We start from the raw sequence: 20,410 nt of genomic DNA, 5'->3' as shown, positions 1-20,410 counted from the left end.
ATTCTATGTTAAAATCATATGAGATTTTTGAGCAAGGTAAATAGAAAAAAAATCCTGGAGTATCTCAAGATGTTTCCAGGGTCTTTACTTACTTGTTCTGCCATAGACTCTTTCACTAGTTTCATATTTCCCACTCCTTGTGCTGACCGTGACACTGTACTGCCTCCCTGGGACCAGATTAGTGAACACACATTCATTTTCATCCTTTGGGACACTTTTTGTTTGGATGAAGTCATTGTTGTTCTTGATGATCACTTCATAATTATCAAAATATCCAGAGGCATGTAACCAAGACACCTTCAAGTAGTCACTCCTGGCTGAATTGCTGACAGTAAGTCCCTGAACACTTGAAGGGACTGAAAAAAAAAATAATAAAACCCACAATTAAAGTTTCAGAAAGTAATAACTTCCTGACGTAACAGGAGTTGCTGCAGTGAACGATACTTGCGTTAATTACCACTTTTCTGAGGAAGTTGCAAAAATCCACAATGTGGATTTAAGTAACACCCTACCCTCTAAAATAGTAACTGAAGTTTCCAGGCTACTTTATGTCATATGACAATAGTTTCCAATTTTTGGTCTTTTGGAACTTGGTCAGTTTTGCTTATAGAAGTGACTTCCACTGGTTCACACTAGTCCTGAATTTGCTTCTCCTCATTTAAATGGATTTCCCTTGGATTTGCATTTACATCATGAGAAGACTAAAATGGCACTAACTTATGATACTCTCTGTCATTTTAACACTCCTTACCATCTTCTTTTATTCTACTGGTTTACTAAGTGCAAAGTATCAGTCTTTTCAATCTTTGAGGAAGTTTTAAAAAGTTTTTCATCATTATTGCCACCCTTCTTTGAAATTTCTCTATTCCTGTTATAATCTCTTTGAACACTGCATTACCAAAACCATAGACATGGGTGTCACGTGACCAAAAAGAATAGACAAGGGTATTATTCATTTATGTGACAGCTTACTAATATTTTAGCAGTTAACTCCTACCCCATTCTTTCAGTGTTTCAGTAAATTTTTGGGGGGAAGCTCTGCAGGATATACCTGAAGACCCAAGTAGAGGGGTTAAGGCCAGGAAAATGCATCAGAGTCAAAACTGATACATGATTTCTGCTCACTCACAAGAACTGACACATGACTTCTACGCATGCTAAAGTAATTTTGTATGACGTAAAGCAGCAGTTGAGACGTAAGAATAAGACTAAGTCTGTAAATTTTATGGTTTGACCCTCCAACCCCTACTCACACATCCCAGTTTGGTCAGATACTAATCGATCATTGCTAATGGCTATACAAAATGGTTATGGTAACTGGATTGACTAAGAGGTTCTCTTTACCTGTTCGTTCCTGGCTGAAGGAATAATTTTCATACTTTCCACTCTTCGTGGTTATCATGACATTGTAAAGCGTCCCAGGAGTAAGGCTGCTGAAGGAGCATTCACTGAAGGATTTGGAAACGGTGAGAGTCTGAACAATCTTGTCATCATGAGAGAGTGTTACCAAATAACTGTCTACATCTCCAGAAGCTGGTAGCCAAGAGACACTGAGGTAGTCACTGCGACCTGAGTTATTTACTGTTACTCCAGTCACGCTGGAAGGAACTGTGCAACAAAGAGGAAAAACCAGAAAAGCTTTAACTAGCCAATTCCTACTGTCGCGAGAATGTCTGGAATACCACCCTGCAAAACGAGCAGCCTGGGACTCCTGAGAAGCTCTGCACTGACTCCACTCAGCAGCAGACATCCGCTTTTTGGAATACAGTGAAGGAAATTGTCTTTGGTGGCATGATCCCAGCACTTCTAAAATCGCAGAGGATGAGTTATCCTCTCAAGTTGCCAATCATCAGTAATAGCAGTAACTGCTAAGGCCGGTATGGAGCTGAGGCTCATAGAAGAATGTGTTTCATTTACAATGAGTTCTCTGACGCCTAGTGGCCAAGACATGAACGCAGACTGCTCTTCAAGCCAGCAAGGTGAGCTCAGAGGCTCCACACTGCCAGAACTACCATTGCTCAGGTATACTAAATTATTAGGGTTATTACAGGGGCAGAGCTTAATCATAATTAACTTTTATGCATATATATTAATATTATTTATTATTATTAATTAATTATTATAATTATAACAATAATAACTATTATTATAACTAACAGAGTCCACATTTTCATTGGACTCTGATGCACTGAACTGACTTACATCAGTAGAAGGGCTGCCCATCAGCTGTCAGAGTCAAAAATATTGGAAGATTTTGTAAAATATGTCTATGTACTCTAAGCCTTTGTGTTATTCTTGACAACTGTTTTTCTTTTTTTTTTTCTTCCCTGAAAATAGTTGTTTTCAAGGGGAACATTGGAGCAAACTGCAGAATCCCTGTTATCCAGAGCTCATGTTGAAGGCAGAGCAGTTAGCTCCCACAGTGAATCTGGACCCACAGTGCACCTGAGGTCACACAAAGGAATTATATGGCCAAAACTCCTGTATTTCTGAATTCTCAGCCCAGTGGCTTATTCACAAGACCATTCTCTTTAATGCTTTTAGCTTTTAGGAACTGACAAAAGATGTGCTGGAATATTTCCTTTTTACCTGTCCTCCCCTCTGCAATCGTTTGCCTTGAAGAAATTCCCCCACTGACAGTGGTGACAACAACTGAATAGAGTCCTCCAGGTTTCAGGGAATAGAAGTGGTATTTGTTGGTTTCACTGGGAACAGTCTCATTTTTAATGACAACATTCTCATGAATCAGTAGCACTTGGTATGAGTCTACATCTCCCAGCGCTCTCGTCCAGTTGGTGAACAAGCTGTTGCTTGATCCCTCACTTGACACGGTCAGACCAGTTACTTGGGCGGGCACTGCAAAGAAAATTGTCATAATGTTACTGAGGAGAAATAAAACAAAACAAAACAAGATCCCCCAAATAACCCAAGTTTAGTCACACTGAGGAAGTGCATCAAAACAACATTCCAATTTGCAGCCAGACTCAACAGGACTAAAAATAACCTAACTGTGGACTGCTTCCTGTCTGGTGGGATGTGGTCTATGGGAAACTATCTAAGGCACAGAAAGGTCTTTCAGGCTTTAGCACAGCTTTTCTCAGTCAGAATAAAATGATTCAAGATCAGTGAATGGGAAGAGATGGCATTTCATAAATACCATTAAACAAAAGCCATCAATTTAGGAAATAACTTGGTTTTTTTATGATTGTTTCAATTATAGTCTGTGTTTTCCATTCTCCCTTTCCTCTCCTATTCCCCATCTCTCATTCCTATAAATATCAAACTAGTTTGATGAACACCTCAGGCACAACCATCTATACCCCAGAGAAATGTCAGACCCTTTAATTTTGGGGGCAACTGAGATCAATGAGTTTGGCTTTACTTTTTATGTCAGAAGATCTGCAGGATACAAACTTTTCTGGAAGCAAAAGATGAATTAATTGCTAAACAAACAATATTTATCTAAGTATAAGCTTAAATAACTTTCCAGACCAAAAAGGAAAAAGAAAGAACAAAAGTATCTAGCACAAATTTTGCCAAAAAAATTTTTTTTTTTAATTTGACAATATTTGGTCAAAGCAAGGGAATACAGTTGCTTCTTTCTAAGTAATTCTGCCTACATGACCAAGCACAACTGAAATCAAGAACACTCTAACCTTACAAAATGTGATTGCAAGCTTCATCTCTTGTTTTGTATCAACTTTTTTGCACACATACTGGATTAGCAATTATTAGGAAAAGCTAGAAAATTAGCCACATAGCTGAAAAAATGTAATGTTGATAAAAAAACTTAATCAAAAATCCCACCTGTTTTATAATACTGTCATTATGTAGTAAGTTCCAACAAGACACTGTGCCACATTTCTGTGCTAAAGGCACTTTTAGTGATACCTCAGGTTCCACTAGAAGCTGACCAATCTGGGATGTATCCAAGACCTATTTCTGTCATATTTACAGCAACATTTTTGCAATTCTAGGAAGCTGTCCTACTGCAGAGAAGATTCAGAGGTTTGGGGTGCTTATTAACACCCGTGTTCAAATTCAGTGATGTTTGTTCCTTATCACTTTGAATGTAATGCTGGCACGCTACCCCAGCCTGATGTGTTGTCAAGCATTGATTCATACTGGTGAAGCAGGACCCTGCAACCTTTATGCCTGAATAGGCCTCCTGAAGGGGCTCAAGGCAGAAGGAAGTGAAATCCCAGCTATCTAATCACATAGCAGAGAAATGAAAGTGTAAGTCAAACTCTTCAGGCTTTGGAAGGAGTTACAACATTTAAGTGAGGACCACTATCGAGCCATAGGCACGATTAGATTTAAACACCAGCAGCTTGTTTTTCCCCTGTGCTGTGCCAGACCAGAGCTACATTTTAAGACTTTGCTTGCAGTGGAGATTGCGTAAGTCAAGCAGAGTAAAGCAACACATGTGGTTTAAAACTTGCACACGTGCACAAAATTAGCACCCTGCAGGGGGTGGGAATGGGACCTTCCTTGTGTCACAGTCATCATCCTGAATAACAGATACAGATTCTGGAATCAGAAGAGCAGAAATATTCAAAATACATTTTCAAGGTCACATATGTTTTGTGTCTGTCAACCTTGGAATGTTCCCCCTGAAGCAACATTTTCCTGTGTGGTGGTGGTGTTTTTCGCTTCCAGATGATGAATGCTTTGAATCAAGGAAGTGACCTTCCTGAAGATACCCAGTGCAAATTGTTCTGCAATCTTGTGCTAATGTACATTGATCAGACATGACATAATATTTCAGAAAACTGTTTTGCCGGGAATTGCATATCCATTTCCCCAAAACCTTAAATAAATACTGGAAGGTAACTGACTGAGTCAGAATGGAGAGACTCAGAAACGTTAACTTTCTGGAGAAAACACAGGTAAATTCAAGACTTTTGCGATTTAGCCACTGAGTTCATTTACTTCACTACAAAGCAAAGAAAGTTGTTAATGGTTACCAGAACTAAAGATTAAAACAGTTTGGCAGGATGATACCTGTTCTTCCTTCCACTGAAGTCCAGTTGCTTAAAATCCCACTAATGGTAGTGATGGTAGCTGTATATTTTCTTCCAGGTACCAAGTCAGTGAAAGTGAATTCCTTAGCTTCTTTTGCAAGCCCTTTTTTTATGACAGTAAGATCCCTGTCTCCCAGTGAAACCACATAGCTGTCCCATTCTGCCACAGGGGTCATCCACATGACACTAAGTGAAGATTCATTAGCATGCTTCACACGGAGCTGGAGCACAGGCTCTGGAGCTGTAAAAGTACACAAATATCACAATGAGAACAGGATCTTATAGTGAACGCTCATGCCATATCTCAAGCTGCTGTAAGGAATCTGTTCCATAAGACAGAAATGTGACAGCAACAGAGAATTTGTAATCAAGAGGAGATTCATTACCTTTCTCTAAGAAGTCAATCTTACAAATCTAATATTTGTGCTACTCTCCCAGTAAAGGCCTGTAGCAGTAGATTTCAGCAATGCATTATGGCTGTAATGCTTAGGCTTAAACTCATGTCAGGATAAGTATTTTAGTATGAATGGAAATGCAGTGAAGTCAGTGAGCTTCCTCTTGAACTGTAGATGCTAGACAGGGACACAAAACATTTGTACCATAAAACAGATCTACACCAATTCAGCTGTAACAAACAAGGATGCAAATTATAGGGTCAGAGAGACATTGATTTCGCAGTGGTTTATATCTCTGTTAGGTTGGGAGACACTCCAAACTTACAGTGGTACAAAAGAAAGAATTTCATCAAATAATTTCTCTGTATGTGTTTGTATGTGTGTGTGCATGCGCGCTCACATAGGGCATTTGTCACCTAACATAGTCCCCTGATCTAATTTTGTCCGTGTTACGTTGAAATAGAATCATAGAATTGTCTAGATTGGAAGGGATCTTTCAGATCATCTAGTCCAACCATCGACCTAACACTGATCATAAAAACCACCTTTAAACCATATCACTAAGCACTACATCTACCCATCCTTTAAATACCTCCAAGGATGGTGAATCCACCACTTTCCTGGGCAGCCCATTCCAATGCTTGATAACCTTTTCAGTGTAAATTTTTTTCCTAATATCCAATCTAAACCTTCCCTGGTGCAACTTGAGGTCATTTCCTCTCGTTCTATCACCTGTTACTTGGGAGAAGAGACTACAACCTCCTTTCAGGAAGAGTGCAATAAGGTCTCCACTCAGCCTCCTTTTCTCCAGGGTGAGCAAGCCCCATTTTCCAAGACTGTGGGTTTATCTAAGGGAAAATTAAGTCAGAAGAGGGCTTAATACCTATGCTTCATAACAGGTACATTATGTACCTGACCATGGGTCAAACACAGTTGTGATACACCCACTCTTGGATATTATTTACTAACTGCTTAGGTGCACCAATTAAAAGTAACACCTTAAATTTAACTTAAGTTATTTGTCATGTATATCAAAGTAAGAAAGATGAGACTGTGCCTTGCTCTAATCAAGTTAGCTAGAAGTTAGGGAAAGCTTCAGTTCTGTAGCTTCTACTGGTCTTGCTATTGCACAATATTAATAAAATGAAGCCCTTGGGGAATGACAGGTAGGGGTGTAGCAGGAAAGGCGTGCACAAGGAAGGATGAGGATAAAGTAGGGTGGCCCATTCTTATCTCACATTCTCCTGTGAGATAAGGCTCAGGCCTGAGACTTGCCTCCTCCAAGTCTTCTTTTTCTCTGAATTACATTATTATGCATTCACAGAGCAGAACCATTAACAATTACATTGCAATTATTTTTAAAGTAATCAGATATGGCTTTGAGTAACATGCTGCAAAAGAATTCCACTCACATCCTTGCAGTGTATATGGAATTCCTTTGGAAAGGCTGGCTTGAACAGCCTAACCCCATTTTCTTTCTGGAGCATGGGAACAAGAGCTGAGATGTTACGGAACAGCAGCACTAACATACACCTCAAGCAGCTTTGGTTAATATTGCTGATACCCTTTGTACAGGCTGGGAATTAAACCAGTTTGCCACAGAAAATACTGATGAACAATAGAGGAAGATCTATATTGCTCTCTTTCAGAAGTATATAGGGTGCCTACAGAACAGTGAAATGCAGTACATGTAGTGTAATGCCTCGGTCATGACAGAATGGTGAAATAATTCCCACAACCTTCATTAACAAACACTTACCACAAAAACAACCCTGAAAGATTTCACGGAACTGCTAAAAATAATCATTCCTGTTGTTTTCAAGGGAGTTCCTTTTTACTGTATTAATTCCTGCATTAATAGTGAAATTAATCAGTGGATTCCCAAGTATGCCTTCTTTCTCATCGCCCACAGAGCCCAGCTGAACGTTTTGTGCTTTCAGGCTCCCCGGCCGCTCGCACTGACCTGTTCTCCCCGTGCAGCTGGTTTTGCTCTGCAAATCCCCACTCTCCACAAGGAGGTCCACGCCGTACTGCCTGCCCGGGATGAGGCCGTTGTCCTGGAGGAGGTACTGGGTGGTGTCCCTGTGCAGGGTGGCGTTGAGCAGCAGGGCCGAGCCGTTCCACAGCAGCAGGCGGTACCGCTCCCAGTCTCCGGCAGGGGGCAGCCAGGCCACTCGCAGAGACCGCAGCCCGCCACCGCCGCCGGCGCTCAGCTCCGACACCGCCTGGGGAACTGGAAGGCAGAGATGGAGAGGGGAGCTCTGAACTGGGGTGTACCTGGTAAGACCTACCTGCCCACCGGCACGACCTGTCTCGCAGAAGGACTCGGATCAGTGAGAGCAACGGGAGGTATCTTGTTACAAAGGCTGGCGTTCATTTTAAGGATAATTTTTACTCTTCCCCACACAAAACACTCCCTTCTCGCTGTTAGTTTCTGCCATCAGAAATGGGGAACCCTTCTTAGGGCAGGCAAAATCCCCCCCGTGCACTTCTCGGATGCATCTTGCAGTTTTCCCTTAGCTTCCCAGCTTCTTCCTGGACTTAAGTTCACTTAGAAACTGTTGGCCAGTTTCTCCAAGCTAAAGCCGAAACTTCAGCTGCTACGGGCCAAACTCTGGTCTCAGCAGCTGAAATGCAAAATCTGATGGCTTCTTGCACAAAGGCCTTGTATGTCCTAGTCCCTCCCAGCTGTAGGGCACTAAGACTCAAACTGAGGTTCATTAAATCATCCACTCAGTCCTGTCCTTCACTTCAAGGGTCCTGGATTTACATGCTCGACCTTCCTGCCCTACCTCCTGCAGGTCACACTGGACCACTGAAGCTTTCTGATTTTCATAGAATAATTAAATATCAACCACACCAAGCGGAGATTGGAAGACAGATGCGGACCCTTAGGTTAGGACACCTGTAGCTCAGCTTTTAGATACTCTACATGAGATCAGCACTGGAGCCCTGAGACCATCAGCAAGTATTAACCATAAACTGCAAGGCTAGAATCATGCTCTCCTGTTTTCTCTGGCTCAGTTAACATTTAATTGGCTAGCAACTAGTAAAGGATTGAGAGATACCAGTTTCACTTCCTACAGACATAGCTGGGTATCAAACTTAGATCTCCCACATGCCAGTGAATTTGAGAGATGTGTTTCAACTGCTGAGTGAGTGGATAAAAGCACACAGTGTTTTGTTAGGAAGCTTGGATGTACTTCTATCATAACAGATAAAATTAGACTGGCTGGACATCATTACACCCTCATGGTGCAAAGTTTCAGTCTCTGAGATGTCCATATTCCCTGCCACGACACTCCTAAGTAGGTTCTGCTGCCGTAGGCACCCTCTCAGTACACGGTAAGGTAGATAATGTTCTCGGGCACCTGGCTCGCTTTGTGAGTTACAGAGGGATGCTAGGAGTCCAACCTCTTCAGCATCTGTAGACCTGACAGCCTGGATTTAGAAATTTATCTTTAGGCCACACAGCTTCTGCTGAAGTGACGCTGTTTTCAAAGCTCTTGGTATCTACTGAAAAGTCAAGGGAAGGAATTGCACATGATCCTTGGAAATGGGACTTCTAGATCTCCAACTTTGAAAGTAATGGGTCTAGGTCACAAATTTGGGGATCAGTGGTTTGAGTGAAGGCCTGAATCTCTCCCTTCAGATGGAAATGGTAATCGTAAAAGTCTTTAATGGCAGGCTAGACAAACAAAAAAGACATGTATGTAACCAGTCCAGCTTTGTACTTACTGGACATGAAGGGCTTTTCAGGTCTCTTCCAGCTTGCACTGAGAATGAGGTGGCAGCTAGATATGTCAAGGATGTGCCTTTCACTTGAGATGTTTAGTTGTAAATGATGAATATTCTCTAAAATAAATACTCTGCTCTCTCTCTCACACACACATTTTATAATTTTGGGCTCTGAGTCTACTAACAACTTACGTATGTATTCTTCACCCACTTATATATTTTTTCCCATCTAAATTTAGCTTGGGCTAGGGTGGTGTGGAGAAGATGACATGCCTTTGTGGCCAGTAATGCTGTAGGAGAATTATGTCAGGATTTTTCAGGTTCAGAACTCCTACAAGAGAGTATTCTTCCTGAAAGAAGATAAACAAAACATAACCCAGCTCTACCCACATGCTTTCCTTAATCCATGCTGTTGGTAGCAAAGGCAGCTGAGACCTAATTTTTTCCTATTTGTAGATTTGTGTCTGGAGCGAAGGGTAATATTAGACCTTGCAAAATTACTTAAAAACCCATTACCAATTTGACTACATGCAGACTTCCCCATAATGTAACTAATTTTATATACTATGCTGAGTTGAATTCAAGATAATGAAGTTGGTCAGAAGTGGAGTAGTGTGGAACATTTTTGTAACAGACTCACCCAACTATAATGTCCAAAATGCATTATTGCTTCCTGCTCCCAAGCTAGGCTGGAGCTGCTTTTGGCTGCCAGATTAACTGTTGCCAGAGTCAGGAAGGGGTACTCCCGGAACAATATTGTGCTCTTTATCTTATTTTGCCTGGAATCCAAATAATTTTGTCTCCTACAGTGATTTTCTACAAGGCCAGCATAGGCAAAAATAGCATTGGTTACAATGTTCTTACTGAAGCAGAAGACTTACACGTCCTGCCAGTTGCCATCCGATCGGTAAACAGTTCACCGCTGACTGTGCGGGCAGTAACCTGATAAAGACGTCCTGGAGTCAGCTTGTCAAAGTGAGTCTCTGTCACCGGTGGCTGCAGAGTTTTGACTTCTTTAACTGATCCAAGATGAGACAGACTGATATTATAGAAATTGAGGTTTCCCGAAGGTCTTCGCCACTTAACTTTTAAAGTATCTAAGCTGTCATCGTTAGTCACCGTCAAATCTAAAACTTCAGCTGGGGCTAAAAGAAGAGAGTAAGAAAGAGAACAAAATATTTTCACCACGGAGCGTATAAGACCTGCTGCCTCCAAACTGCAATCATTAAGTTTTGCTTTTAAATGGTTATATGAGATGGAGTATGAACGATTGCGCCTGAACAGTGAGAGGGCAAAGCCTGATCACGCTGAAACTGAACCCAGACCTGTTTAAGATACTCTGCTGCTGAGTGCCACCTCTTGCGATGACCGCTCTCATTAAGGAGAGTAGAAAATCTGTTAGCCATGTCTGCACTCACCCTAGTCATTTTGACTATCTAACAGTCCAGGCACATGCTCCTAACAACAGACACGCCGACATACATGTTGGTAGAATAAACATTACAGCATCATTGGAGCTATGCCTGGTTTAGACTAGTGGAGATGGGATCGGAATCAAACTCCTTTATTCAAATGCTTCACTAGAAGAAAAGCAATGCCACCTCCAAATCTTCACTTTTCAGGGTTGGGGGACAGTAGGTACTGAAACAGAGAGCCATGCTGCAAGCAAGATAGAGTGCTTTGATGTTCTGAGAAAACCTGTGAGATTTAAAATTTGCACCCTGCAACAGGCAGAAATAAAAAAAAAATCTGAAGAAATAAAATGAAACAAGAGAATAATCCCCAGAACAGACAGTGTTAGGTGACAATAGTACTCATCTGTGTGCCCTAGACATCACAATATTGCTTACTTAATATTTAATTACTTCTACATAGTGAGGTTTGTGTATGATAAACTGCACCTTACGCTTACCAGAAATTAAGGAAAGAAAAGGTGGGACCTTGTTTTTACTTACAAGGTTTTTAAAAAAAGTTTTTTAAAAAACCTTTTGCGTGTTTTAACCATTGGGCTTTAGTAGGATGTCATCTTTCTCTCTATGACCACAGAACTCTATTCTGAAAAACCTTCCTGAAAAAGGTTTTGAAAACTTCCTTTTGAAAACTCTGGTTCTGCAAATCAATACTTCTCAGGGGAAAAAAGAACAAAGCCAAACAAAAAAACCGTTCAATTTTAAACTTCTTAACCTACTCTACTTTTTTGGGGGTTTCATTTCCTTTTCAGAAGTGCAGCTATTTTACAATCCAGAGAAAAAGACACAAAAAATATATTTTTGCCAAACTCACAAGCTCTGCACCTCCCATTCAGCTAAGAATCAATGGAGTTAAAGTGTCTTCAATATTGTGAGATAAGCAGGCTGCGCACTTCCTCAACTCACTGAACAGGTCAGATGAACCTCTCTCACAGGTATGAGCTGATACCACAGCACTTAGGCTCAGACTGTTAACACCTAACTTCACACGTTTAATGGAGCTGCCTACATTAAGCAGTGCAGCTAATTTAGCTGCAGACACCCTAAAAGCTAATTAGCTGCAATGGTAACTTAGGGAACAAAGATTATAGTATCTCTAACTCCTTCTATACCCTTTGGAGAGAAATAGCTGCCAAAGGTAATTCAGCCACTGAAGTCTGGCAATATACACTTGGAACACAAATCATTTCTTATTCTGAAATACGTCCTGTAACATTATTAGATTATGGCCTTAGCTTCTTGTCCTGTTGTGATGAATTCTGAAATCATACCTGTCCTGACAGTTTGAAAACTGCTGCTCTCCAATCCTGCAGCCTGGGTTATGATAGAGAGGTTATACACATGGCCTGCTGTAAGTCCTGAAAAAGTGTAGGAGGTCAAAGGATCTTCTTGGTGAACTTCATGAACTGGGGCATGATTATCCAGCAACACCAGCCTGTAACGATCCACGTGCCCAGAACCAGGAGACCACGAAGCGTGAATAGAATCTGTCTTGACACTGATCTGAATATTTTTCACAGGGGACGGCACTGTTGTAATAAAAAACACGTGTTTGAGGCCTAATGGTTATCTCCACAATTTCAGCAATTTTGAACATATATACTTTTGAAATAGATTGAGTTTCTTTAGGGTTAGTGAAAATTCAACCCCAAATTTATGTCCAAATATACCATAACAACATGCCTCCCTTTCTAGCAAACACTTCTCTAAGTTAGTCAGAGATGCATGTTTTGTTTATTTCTATGTACAATCAATAGATACTTACATATATATATATCTTGCCAGGTAGAAGAATTATATATATTTGTTAATTTCAAAATGCAGAACTGCAAAATACTCTAAGTAGTTTTATTTAGGTGAACTTCAGTAAAAGTCCTACCAGTAGATCCACTTATGTGAAGTTCTGGGGTACTCTTGTTTCCAGCGACTGCACTGAGGACAATGTTGTATTTGTTCCCAGGGATGAGACTGGAAAAAGTGTTTTCCGTTTTTGAAATTCTTCCTGGTATGGAGACTTCTTGTATCTTTTTATTACTGTGATCAAATAATACCAGGTTATACAAGTCCACCTTTCCTGAGGAAGGATCCCACTGAACCTGTAGGCTTGTGAGGGTAGTTTTTTCCTTATTAATTTCAAAACGAGGTGGTGGTAAGGGATCTGTAGTTAAAATGAAAAAAGAAAAGAAAACATAAACCACTATTTCTTGCATTGGGATTGTCTGAAGTTTTACACAGCAGCACAAAAAATATTCCAAACCTCTCCCTTTATGTCATCATATTGCCAGTGCTTTTCAAAGTCTTTTTCTTTACATTTATAAACATCCTATCACTGAAACCTGCCTACAAGAGAGCCCTGCAGAATTCAGAAAGGTTACTTCTGCATATATGTATACACAATCACTCATACACACACACACATAGAAAAACACTTCCAGTTGTGGATGTAAGTAACAAACTGGGAAATCTGCTGATAGTAAAACTGTAACAACTTTAATAAGAAACAGCAAGCATGAAAATCTGGAAAATTACACTCAATGTCTCAGTGTAATGTAACTTTATAGATACAACGGTACCACTGGCTTCCATTTCCTAGGACTCACACGAAGCACTTTCTCTCTAATCGGCATGAGCATTTATACAAGTTTAAGGGCAAGAATCCCTTGTTTTTAATATTAACTTCAATCACTTCAAACAGATTCCGATAGAATATGCTTCTGCTCTGCTATAGCATTGTTCATGTAAATTAAAAAAAACCCCAAACAGTATATTGGATAAACTTTTTGGAACTATACTTAATTGGGACTATTTCTTTGAGAAACTCTCAGTGCTCACTATGTTGTTTATTAGGGTGGTCTCAAGTAAAATCACCTGTAAAATACGATAACTCTGAAGGGTTGGCAAACATTGACCAAAACAAGACTCTCACTGCTCGTATTCTCCAAGTGTATTTCCTCACTCACAAGATTTCATGCAAATCAAAAGAAATATATTACATATTGATGTACTAAGGTATCAACATTTATGTCTCCCCAATAAGATTAGGCAATTGCATATTAGAAAGGTATCATAAAACAACCAACAGCAGCAAAATCAATAATTCACAAGTTGGGGGGTTAAAGAATAAAGATTTCCTAACAATTTAACACCTAAATTTGGCTTCCACATGAGTACACTCCGTGCTACTCTTGCCTAGCATCAGACAGGGAGTGTATGGTGCATCCAGACAGGGAGTGTATGGTGCATCCAGGCTGAGAATTGAGGTCTCCATATGAATCATGCCTTAAACACAGAAGAATAAGAGCATTTTTCCAATGCAGTCATTGCTGCCTAGTTACCTGAACAAGGCAGCCAAAAAAATCTGAGATCACATAATTAAAAACTGCACTGCAAAAACTGCAAGGACAAAGCTGAACCTACCCCTGCCCTATGAATACAGCGGTAGGAGGATCATGGAGTTAGTAGCCTTTAAGCTCTTTCTTCTTCAATGCCTGGATGGTGCAGAGGGTTTAATTGCTTCTTATAAAGGTCTGCTGAGACCATACTGGTGCCAGGTTTTGGTGCTACACTCTGCCAATCAAGTATATTACGAATTTCAAGGGAGTATCTCCTTTGGAGACATTCAAAAGCTGTCTGGACATGGTCCTGAGCAACTTGCTTTAGGTAGCCCTGCCTGAGTATGGGCCTTGGACCAGATGACCTCCAGAAATCCCTTCCAACCTCAACCAGTCTGTAACTGTGACTCTAAAAAACACCATGTCCATTTGGCCCCAGGTCACTGCTTAAATTCAGATTACTGCTTTGGACCACAGAGACCCTAGTGCTCTTCAGAAAAAGAGATGAAACTTATATTAACAAAATCAATAAATAAAAACAACTATCTTCTTTTATTGACCTCTTTCTTTAAGGCCAAACTAACTCTGCTCAAATCTGAAAAAAAAAAAAAAAACACCATAAAAAAAATTAAAACTCAAGTCAAAGACCAAGCACATCAAACTTCAGGACAAATAGTTAAAACTTCATCCAGCTACAGCAATTGAGATGGGAGGTTTTAATGAAAAGTGTCAGGAAATCTTAACAATGGGCTTGACTACCAGCTCCACCTATAATATATACTAAGCCACTAAAGACTATTATGCTGGCAAAAGTGAATAGTGGGGGTATAAACTTGTTCCTTGAAGGCAATTGTTCTAATCAGAAAGGTCAAACTTTGGGAGTCAGAAATAAATTCCACCACTATATATGGTCAGATGCACAGGCAGATGAAAAAGTTTTAATTTGACCAATACCAAGAGAACAGTCATGATAACTATCAAGAAGTTTAACTCTCTGTCTGACAAAGTTAGGATAGGGTTGACTGCTCATTAGTCCTGCAAAAGTAATCAACACAGCAATCTGCATTATTTGCCAAATTCTTCAGAAGAAGACACCCCTTAAATTTTTGGAAGTGCTTATACTGTCCTGGGCAATCTGTCTTGTAAGGTACATTAGCAAAGAGAAGAGTTGCGTGCCTAGAAGGTGAAGTTCAGAAAATCAGACTTTATCTAATCTATCTGGTCCAGAAAACAAAACACTCAGTGCTTTGTACATCCGCTAGAACAAAGGAACAATGAGATTGGGAAGTGCCTGGGCTGAAAGAGCCCTGGATGGAAACAAACACTTAAAAAGCCATTTACATTGTTATACAAGTCCCTGCTGGCAACGATACAACACCGATATATCACAGAAATAAAATATGTTCACAAAGGTATTTTTATACCATTTGATACTATATGAATTAATGTCTCCTGCTCTACAAAGGAGTCGTCCAGAAAACTTAAGGTTGTTTGAATTATATTGAACCTCCATTTTCACTTTGTGCCCATAGCTGCTATAAGATACATTTTATAGAAGTGATAGATATGGTTACCTCCAATCCCAAGGACATGACTCCCAAATACAGCCTGTGAGCACAGAAACATCCCTGCCTTACGCAGGAGAAAAATGATAACTGAGATATACAAGCCCAGGACTGAGTAACGGGCAGTTACTGACTTCCAGTCTCAGCCATCTTCCTACCAAATCATCCATTTTTTTCCTAGTTTTCCCTTTTCATAAAACAGTAACCTACTTTACAAGGCCTTTTCTGAAGATTAAGTGAAGAGAGTTGATTTCATTTTTCTTATTAAATACAAATATTCATTTCTTTGGGATGATATGCAACCTAGAAAATCTTTAAAACAGGCTACACGGTTATTTATATTCTTCTTGTACTCTGCCTTTTGAGACAATGATCATAACCATTACATGATTATGGATTATAGGATTATACAGCCTATAGTCAGAGCCATGTCACAGTATTTGTTCCTACAGATGCCTAATAAATCAGATTTGTCCCAAATAATTTGAAATTTACAGGAGTGAACACATGGCCAAGCCATGCTTCTGGCATTGACAGAGATATATATTACAACGGAAAGATACCAGACTGTATCTTGGAAGGTAGAATTTTTAACCTCTTTTCATTGAAATATTTAGACATTTTTCTGACAAAAAATGTATTTGTTAGTTCTCTCAGTATAGTTGGCTTCAATTAAGAGGTAACAAAATAGATCACTGCAATATTTTTGTAGGGAACAATGCTGAAAATGACATTTATAAGCCTATTTTAGAAGATATATTTGAAAAGCAGGGGAATTGCCCAGTTGTTTTTTGTGGATCTCAAGACCAGTATTTCACATCTCAATTTCAATTCAGAACTAAAATTCATAAATGTAACTGTAATTTAGGATCTCCTCATATACTATTGATTTTAACTAGCATTTTAAATAAAGACCTAGTCATTCACTGAAAATACACCACTGAAGTACACAGTTAAGCTAGTGCACAGACATTTGGAGAACTGAGAAATTAAAAAGCATTTTATCTGAAATCAAGCAAGATACAACAAATTATCTTTTGTCATAAAGTAGTTCTCAGTCACACTAAGTTTTACTGAGCACACTAAAGTAGATAATGTGAAAGGATCGACAGGTGTATGTGTTGTCCCAACTTTACAATGTCAAGCATGCTGACCAGTTGTACAGTTCTATGTGACGTTTTAGGCATACATATATTCAAAAAACGTAACAAATGGTAAATATTAATCAGAAATAAATACGCAGACTTGTGCCTACTAACATCTGTAATCTCAGGCTTGCAGTGGAAAATGTATCTGCAGCTCAGAGCTGATAAATGGTGTTATCAGCTTTTTCTTCATTTCCTATTCTACCAAAATAGCACAACTGCCCACACTGTATGTGTGTTTGCGTGCCCGTGTATACCTGGCTTATATAGTGCATATGTGATTGTATTTTCCATCATTTTGCAGGACCTATTTCAGTACTGCTCCAGAGGATTAAATACTGGCCATTTTGAATTGATAAGTCATAGATCAAAATTTCTGGGTAAAGAGACAGACTCCACCTTGGTGGACTAGAGTGGATTACTGCACCTGTATTTTATACTTTAATAGATTTCAGATCTATTCATGCACGAGTGAAATAGCAGCTGCTTTTCTACTCAAAGATTCACGAAGGGTCTCATGTTACTTGAGAGTTCACGCAGTCTTGGTGAGCTGCGTACTTACTCGATTGGAATATCAAACTTGCAAACAACATAGACTTAAGTCATTGTCATAACTATTATTTTAATGTGAAATTAAACACCCGAAAGGCCAAATTAAGTCAGGGATTTGGTCCTCTCCAAGCCTTCACATTACAACTGCAACCACAGTACACACTATTCATCGCTTTCACCTTAAGCCCTTAATCAGAACAGATCACACTCAAAATCTATGTCAAAGAATTTTGGATTTTATAGGATTAGCATTTCTTTGTATAAGAAACATGATGATAAGTGAACTTGTAACAGGAACAAACACATGAAAATTGTAACAGGATTGAATATGATCAAAAATTAAAGTTTCTGAACTAGGTACATAAACAAATCTATGACTTTGTGTACATTTATTGCATTAGGACAATACAGATGTTCAAAGCCTCATTTTGCAAAAGTAAGCACAAGAGATGGGATTTCTCTCACTTCAACCATCTAAACCTCAGGTGCCTGGTTTAACCTAAGGCTTCTTTTAAAGTCAGTGGAGAAAGCTGGGCACCTCCAAAGGACAGCTTAACCCATCTTTCTTAGACAACGGACTCAGGAAGGGAACATCTCTGAGTACTGTGCTCAGACATCACATTTTTAGACGGCTCATGATAGCTCAGTTCTACTACCATTCAAATCAGTGGGAATTTGTTTACGATATGGCTGAAAACATTGCTCATACTTCCATATTCACGGGATGGTTTCCAGGAACACATGCCTATGGACATTCAGGCTCAGTAGGGCATAAAACAAAACTACTGACATCAAGTTACAAAAGAACAGGTGAAAAAGGGCTTCCAGAAATCGGGTTTAAAATGCTGCCCCTAGTGGAATGGTACAGAGGAATAATCCTCCCTCATTCTGCATTGACATGCATAGTATTGACAGTGCAATATGGCTTGTTGACAGGCATAACAAACATTTTAAACATGATCAAGCAATGCGATAGATGTAACTGAATCAAGGGAATTGAGGAACCACGGAGCAATCCAGGTAGCTGTCTTTGCAGGAAACCTACATGGTTCCTCTATTCTTATTTCATGCTTTTGACTGATCTCTGCTATCCAAAATCCAAACACAGACCTCATGTCAATTATGGTCCAACAATTTGCGGTATTTCAGCTTAGACTTCAGTCAGTCTCTTCATTCTGACATCAGTTACATAACATGACTATAATCAGCAGTTTCTTCCAATCACTTTTGTCATCTCACATTCTTGCAAAATCTATTTACTGATTAAAAAAAGTCATAAATGACATGTATAAGGTACTGTCTAAATTATTATGTACTAATCAAAATGTGGTCTAATGTGGTATCTTTTTCTCTACTTCTATGCAAGTGTTCAATAATAGATCTCTACTATCCTGCAATGGTGGTGATTTATACTTGCCACTCTGATAATGGTTGATTTATTCCTTCAATTTTCAAATTACAAAACATCAATATTAAAAACAGCTCTCACGGTGCATGACACTGTTTTAAATCACTGTCTGCACAGAAACCATTACTCATTTTTACCAAGTGACATGATTTGTCCTTACCATCTAGCTATCGCACCAGCACACTTGTCACTAGACTCTTTTAAACTTGAATTACCAGAGCAAACTAATGGAGGGTATTTAATGCATCTGTACGGTGCAGATCCAGATAAAAGGGTCTGACAGTAAATGATGTCTCTGAACCGGTAATTGTTAAGTATTTGGCTGCTGTAATCTTCAATACTCATACCGCAAAATAACCTCTCTGAAGCTAAGATTTCAGGAGCAAATCAGGGAGGCGTTTCATTTAAGACATCTCTGTTTTGAGTTGTGTGTTACCACCAGTCAGATGCTGGACAATACTATATTTCATCATCTTCAAGAAAACAGTAATACAGGTAGGAAAAGTCCGATTCTGCCACTGCAGCCAGTGGCTCTATGTTGTTCATTGCCTCACAGCTGAGTTGTCCACATGCACACACAGACACACACACAGAAAGGGGGCTTTCCTTGGCTGCGCCCTGGCAGGCTGCTGGAACATTTTTACAGCCAGTCATGGACACTGTAGTGCTCTGCACACAACTGTGTATCGTAGCACCTCACTGGCTGTATTCAAGGAAAACGTACAAGCAAAAGATTTCAGCCTCACTTTCTGACTTTTAGACTCTGGTTAGACAGAATAAAAGTATAGAAATGGGCTGAAACAGTAAGCTGTCCTTGAACAGGATCTGCTTGCCATGAAATAGATCGTCTTTTAAACACAGTAAATAAGCTCTCACCTGAGGAACTACAATGCCAACAGGTTTGCATGAGCACAAAGGATGCTACGGGCCACTACTTCTTAAAGCACTCTGCTGGACGGCAGCTGAAGGGGTTGAGGAGCAGCAGAAACGCACTCCCAGCACCGACCAACTCTCTCTGCACAGCACCTCCTCCTTTCAAGCCTGCCGGGTTAACTTTAGGCAGCGCGGTAAAGAGACTTCAAGCACGGGAGATCCCGTCCCGCCAGCCCTGTGAGTTTACAGGAGCTGCAAACGCATCCCCCTCCTCCTCCCCGAAGCCGGGGGGGCGGGTAGGAGAAGCCCCGCGTCCCCCCCGTCCCCCGAGCACCTGCCGCTCCGCGCCGCGCCCGTACCTGTCTGCAGGGAGACGTTGAGGGGCTCCCCGTCGGGCAGCGGCTCGATGCGGAGGTGGTACCAGGTGCCGGCCCGCAGGCCCCGCAGGCTGCAGCCGTAGGAGCCGTTGCCCGCGGGGGCGGGCTGGCAGCCGGCCGCCTCCCCGTCCTCCGAGCGCCCGCTCAGGCTGAAGTTGCAGGAGGGGCCGGCGGCGTCCCACCGCAGCCGGAGGCTCTGCCCGGCGACCCGCTGCTCCGTCAGGTTGGCGCTGCATCCCGGTCCCGCCGCCTCCCCCGGCGCGGCCTGCGGAGAGAGCGGGGAAGGCTCGGGGGGGAGCCGCCGGGCACCGCCGGCGTCCCCCTTTGGGCTCGCCTCCCAACCCCGTCCCCGACGCGTGCGGTGCCGGTGCGGGGCAGACCCGCCTGTGCCCGTCCCCTCCGGCTCGGGTGGGACCTGCGAGGGGCGACCCCCGGCACCGACACCCCCCTTCTCCTCCCCTCCCCCCCCCGCCCCTAGGCTCCCCTTGGCTCGGGCCGACGGCCTCCCGAGGGGGAGTCCCGCTCCATAGCT

General features: G+C 41.1%; 1 protein-coding gene across 2 annotated transcripts in view; it reads right to left on the bottom strand.

The window, feature by feature from the left end:
- The window catches only part of PTPRB (protein tyrosine phosphatase, receptor type, B), a 63,900-nt gene that overhangs the window by 26,882 nt on the left and 16,608 nt on the right, over window positions 1-20,410 (bottom strand). For both annotated transcript variants that reach the window (XM_014964045.1, XM_014964046.1), the window contains exons 4-12: window positions 19,861-20,143; window positions 12,506-12,784; window positions 11,898-12,155; window positions 10,039-10,302; window positions 7,383-7,652; window positions 5,005-5,265; window positions 2,590-2,856; window positions 1,345-1,608; window positions 93-356 (exon numbers count right to left, since the gene is read on the bottom strand). In XM_014964045.1, coding sequence (XP_014819531.1) covers window positions 93-356; window positions 1,345-1,608; window positions 2,590-2,856; window positions 5,005-5,265; window positions 7,383-7,652; window positions 10,039-10,302; window positions 11,898-12,155; window positions 12,506-12,784; window positions 19,861-20,143 — 2,410 coding nt within the window. The remainder of the gene's footprint in view (window positions 1-92; window positions 357-1,344; window positions 1,609-2,589; window positions 2,857-5,004; window positions 5,266-7,382; window positions 7,653-10,038; window positions 10,303-11,897; window positions 12,156-12,505; window positions 12,785-19,860; window positions 20,144-20,410) is intronic.

The sequence above is a fragment of the Calidris pugnax genome, unplaced genomic scaffold, assembly GCF_001431845.1.
Source record: "Calidris pugnax isolate Ruff unplaced genomic scaffold, ASM143184v1 scaffold44, whole genome shotgun sequence".
NCBI lineage: Eukaryota > Metazoa > Chordata > Aves > Charadriiformes > Scolopacidae > Calidris > Calidris pugnax.
This window is presented reverse-complemented; position numbering and strand designations above follow the sequence as displayed.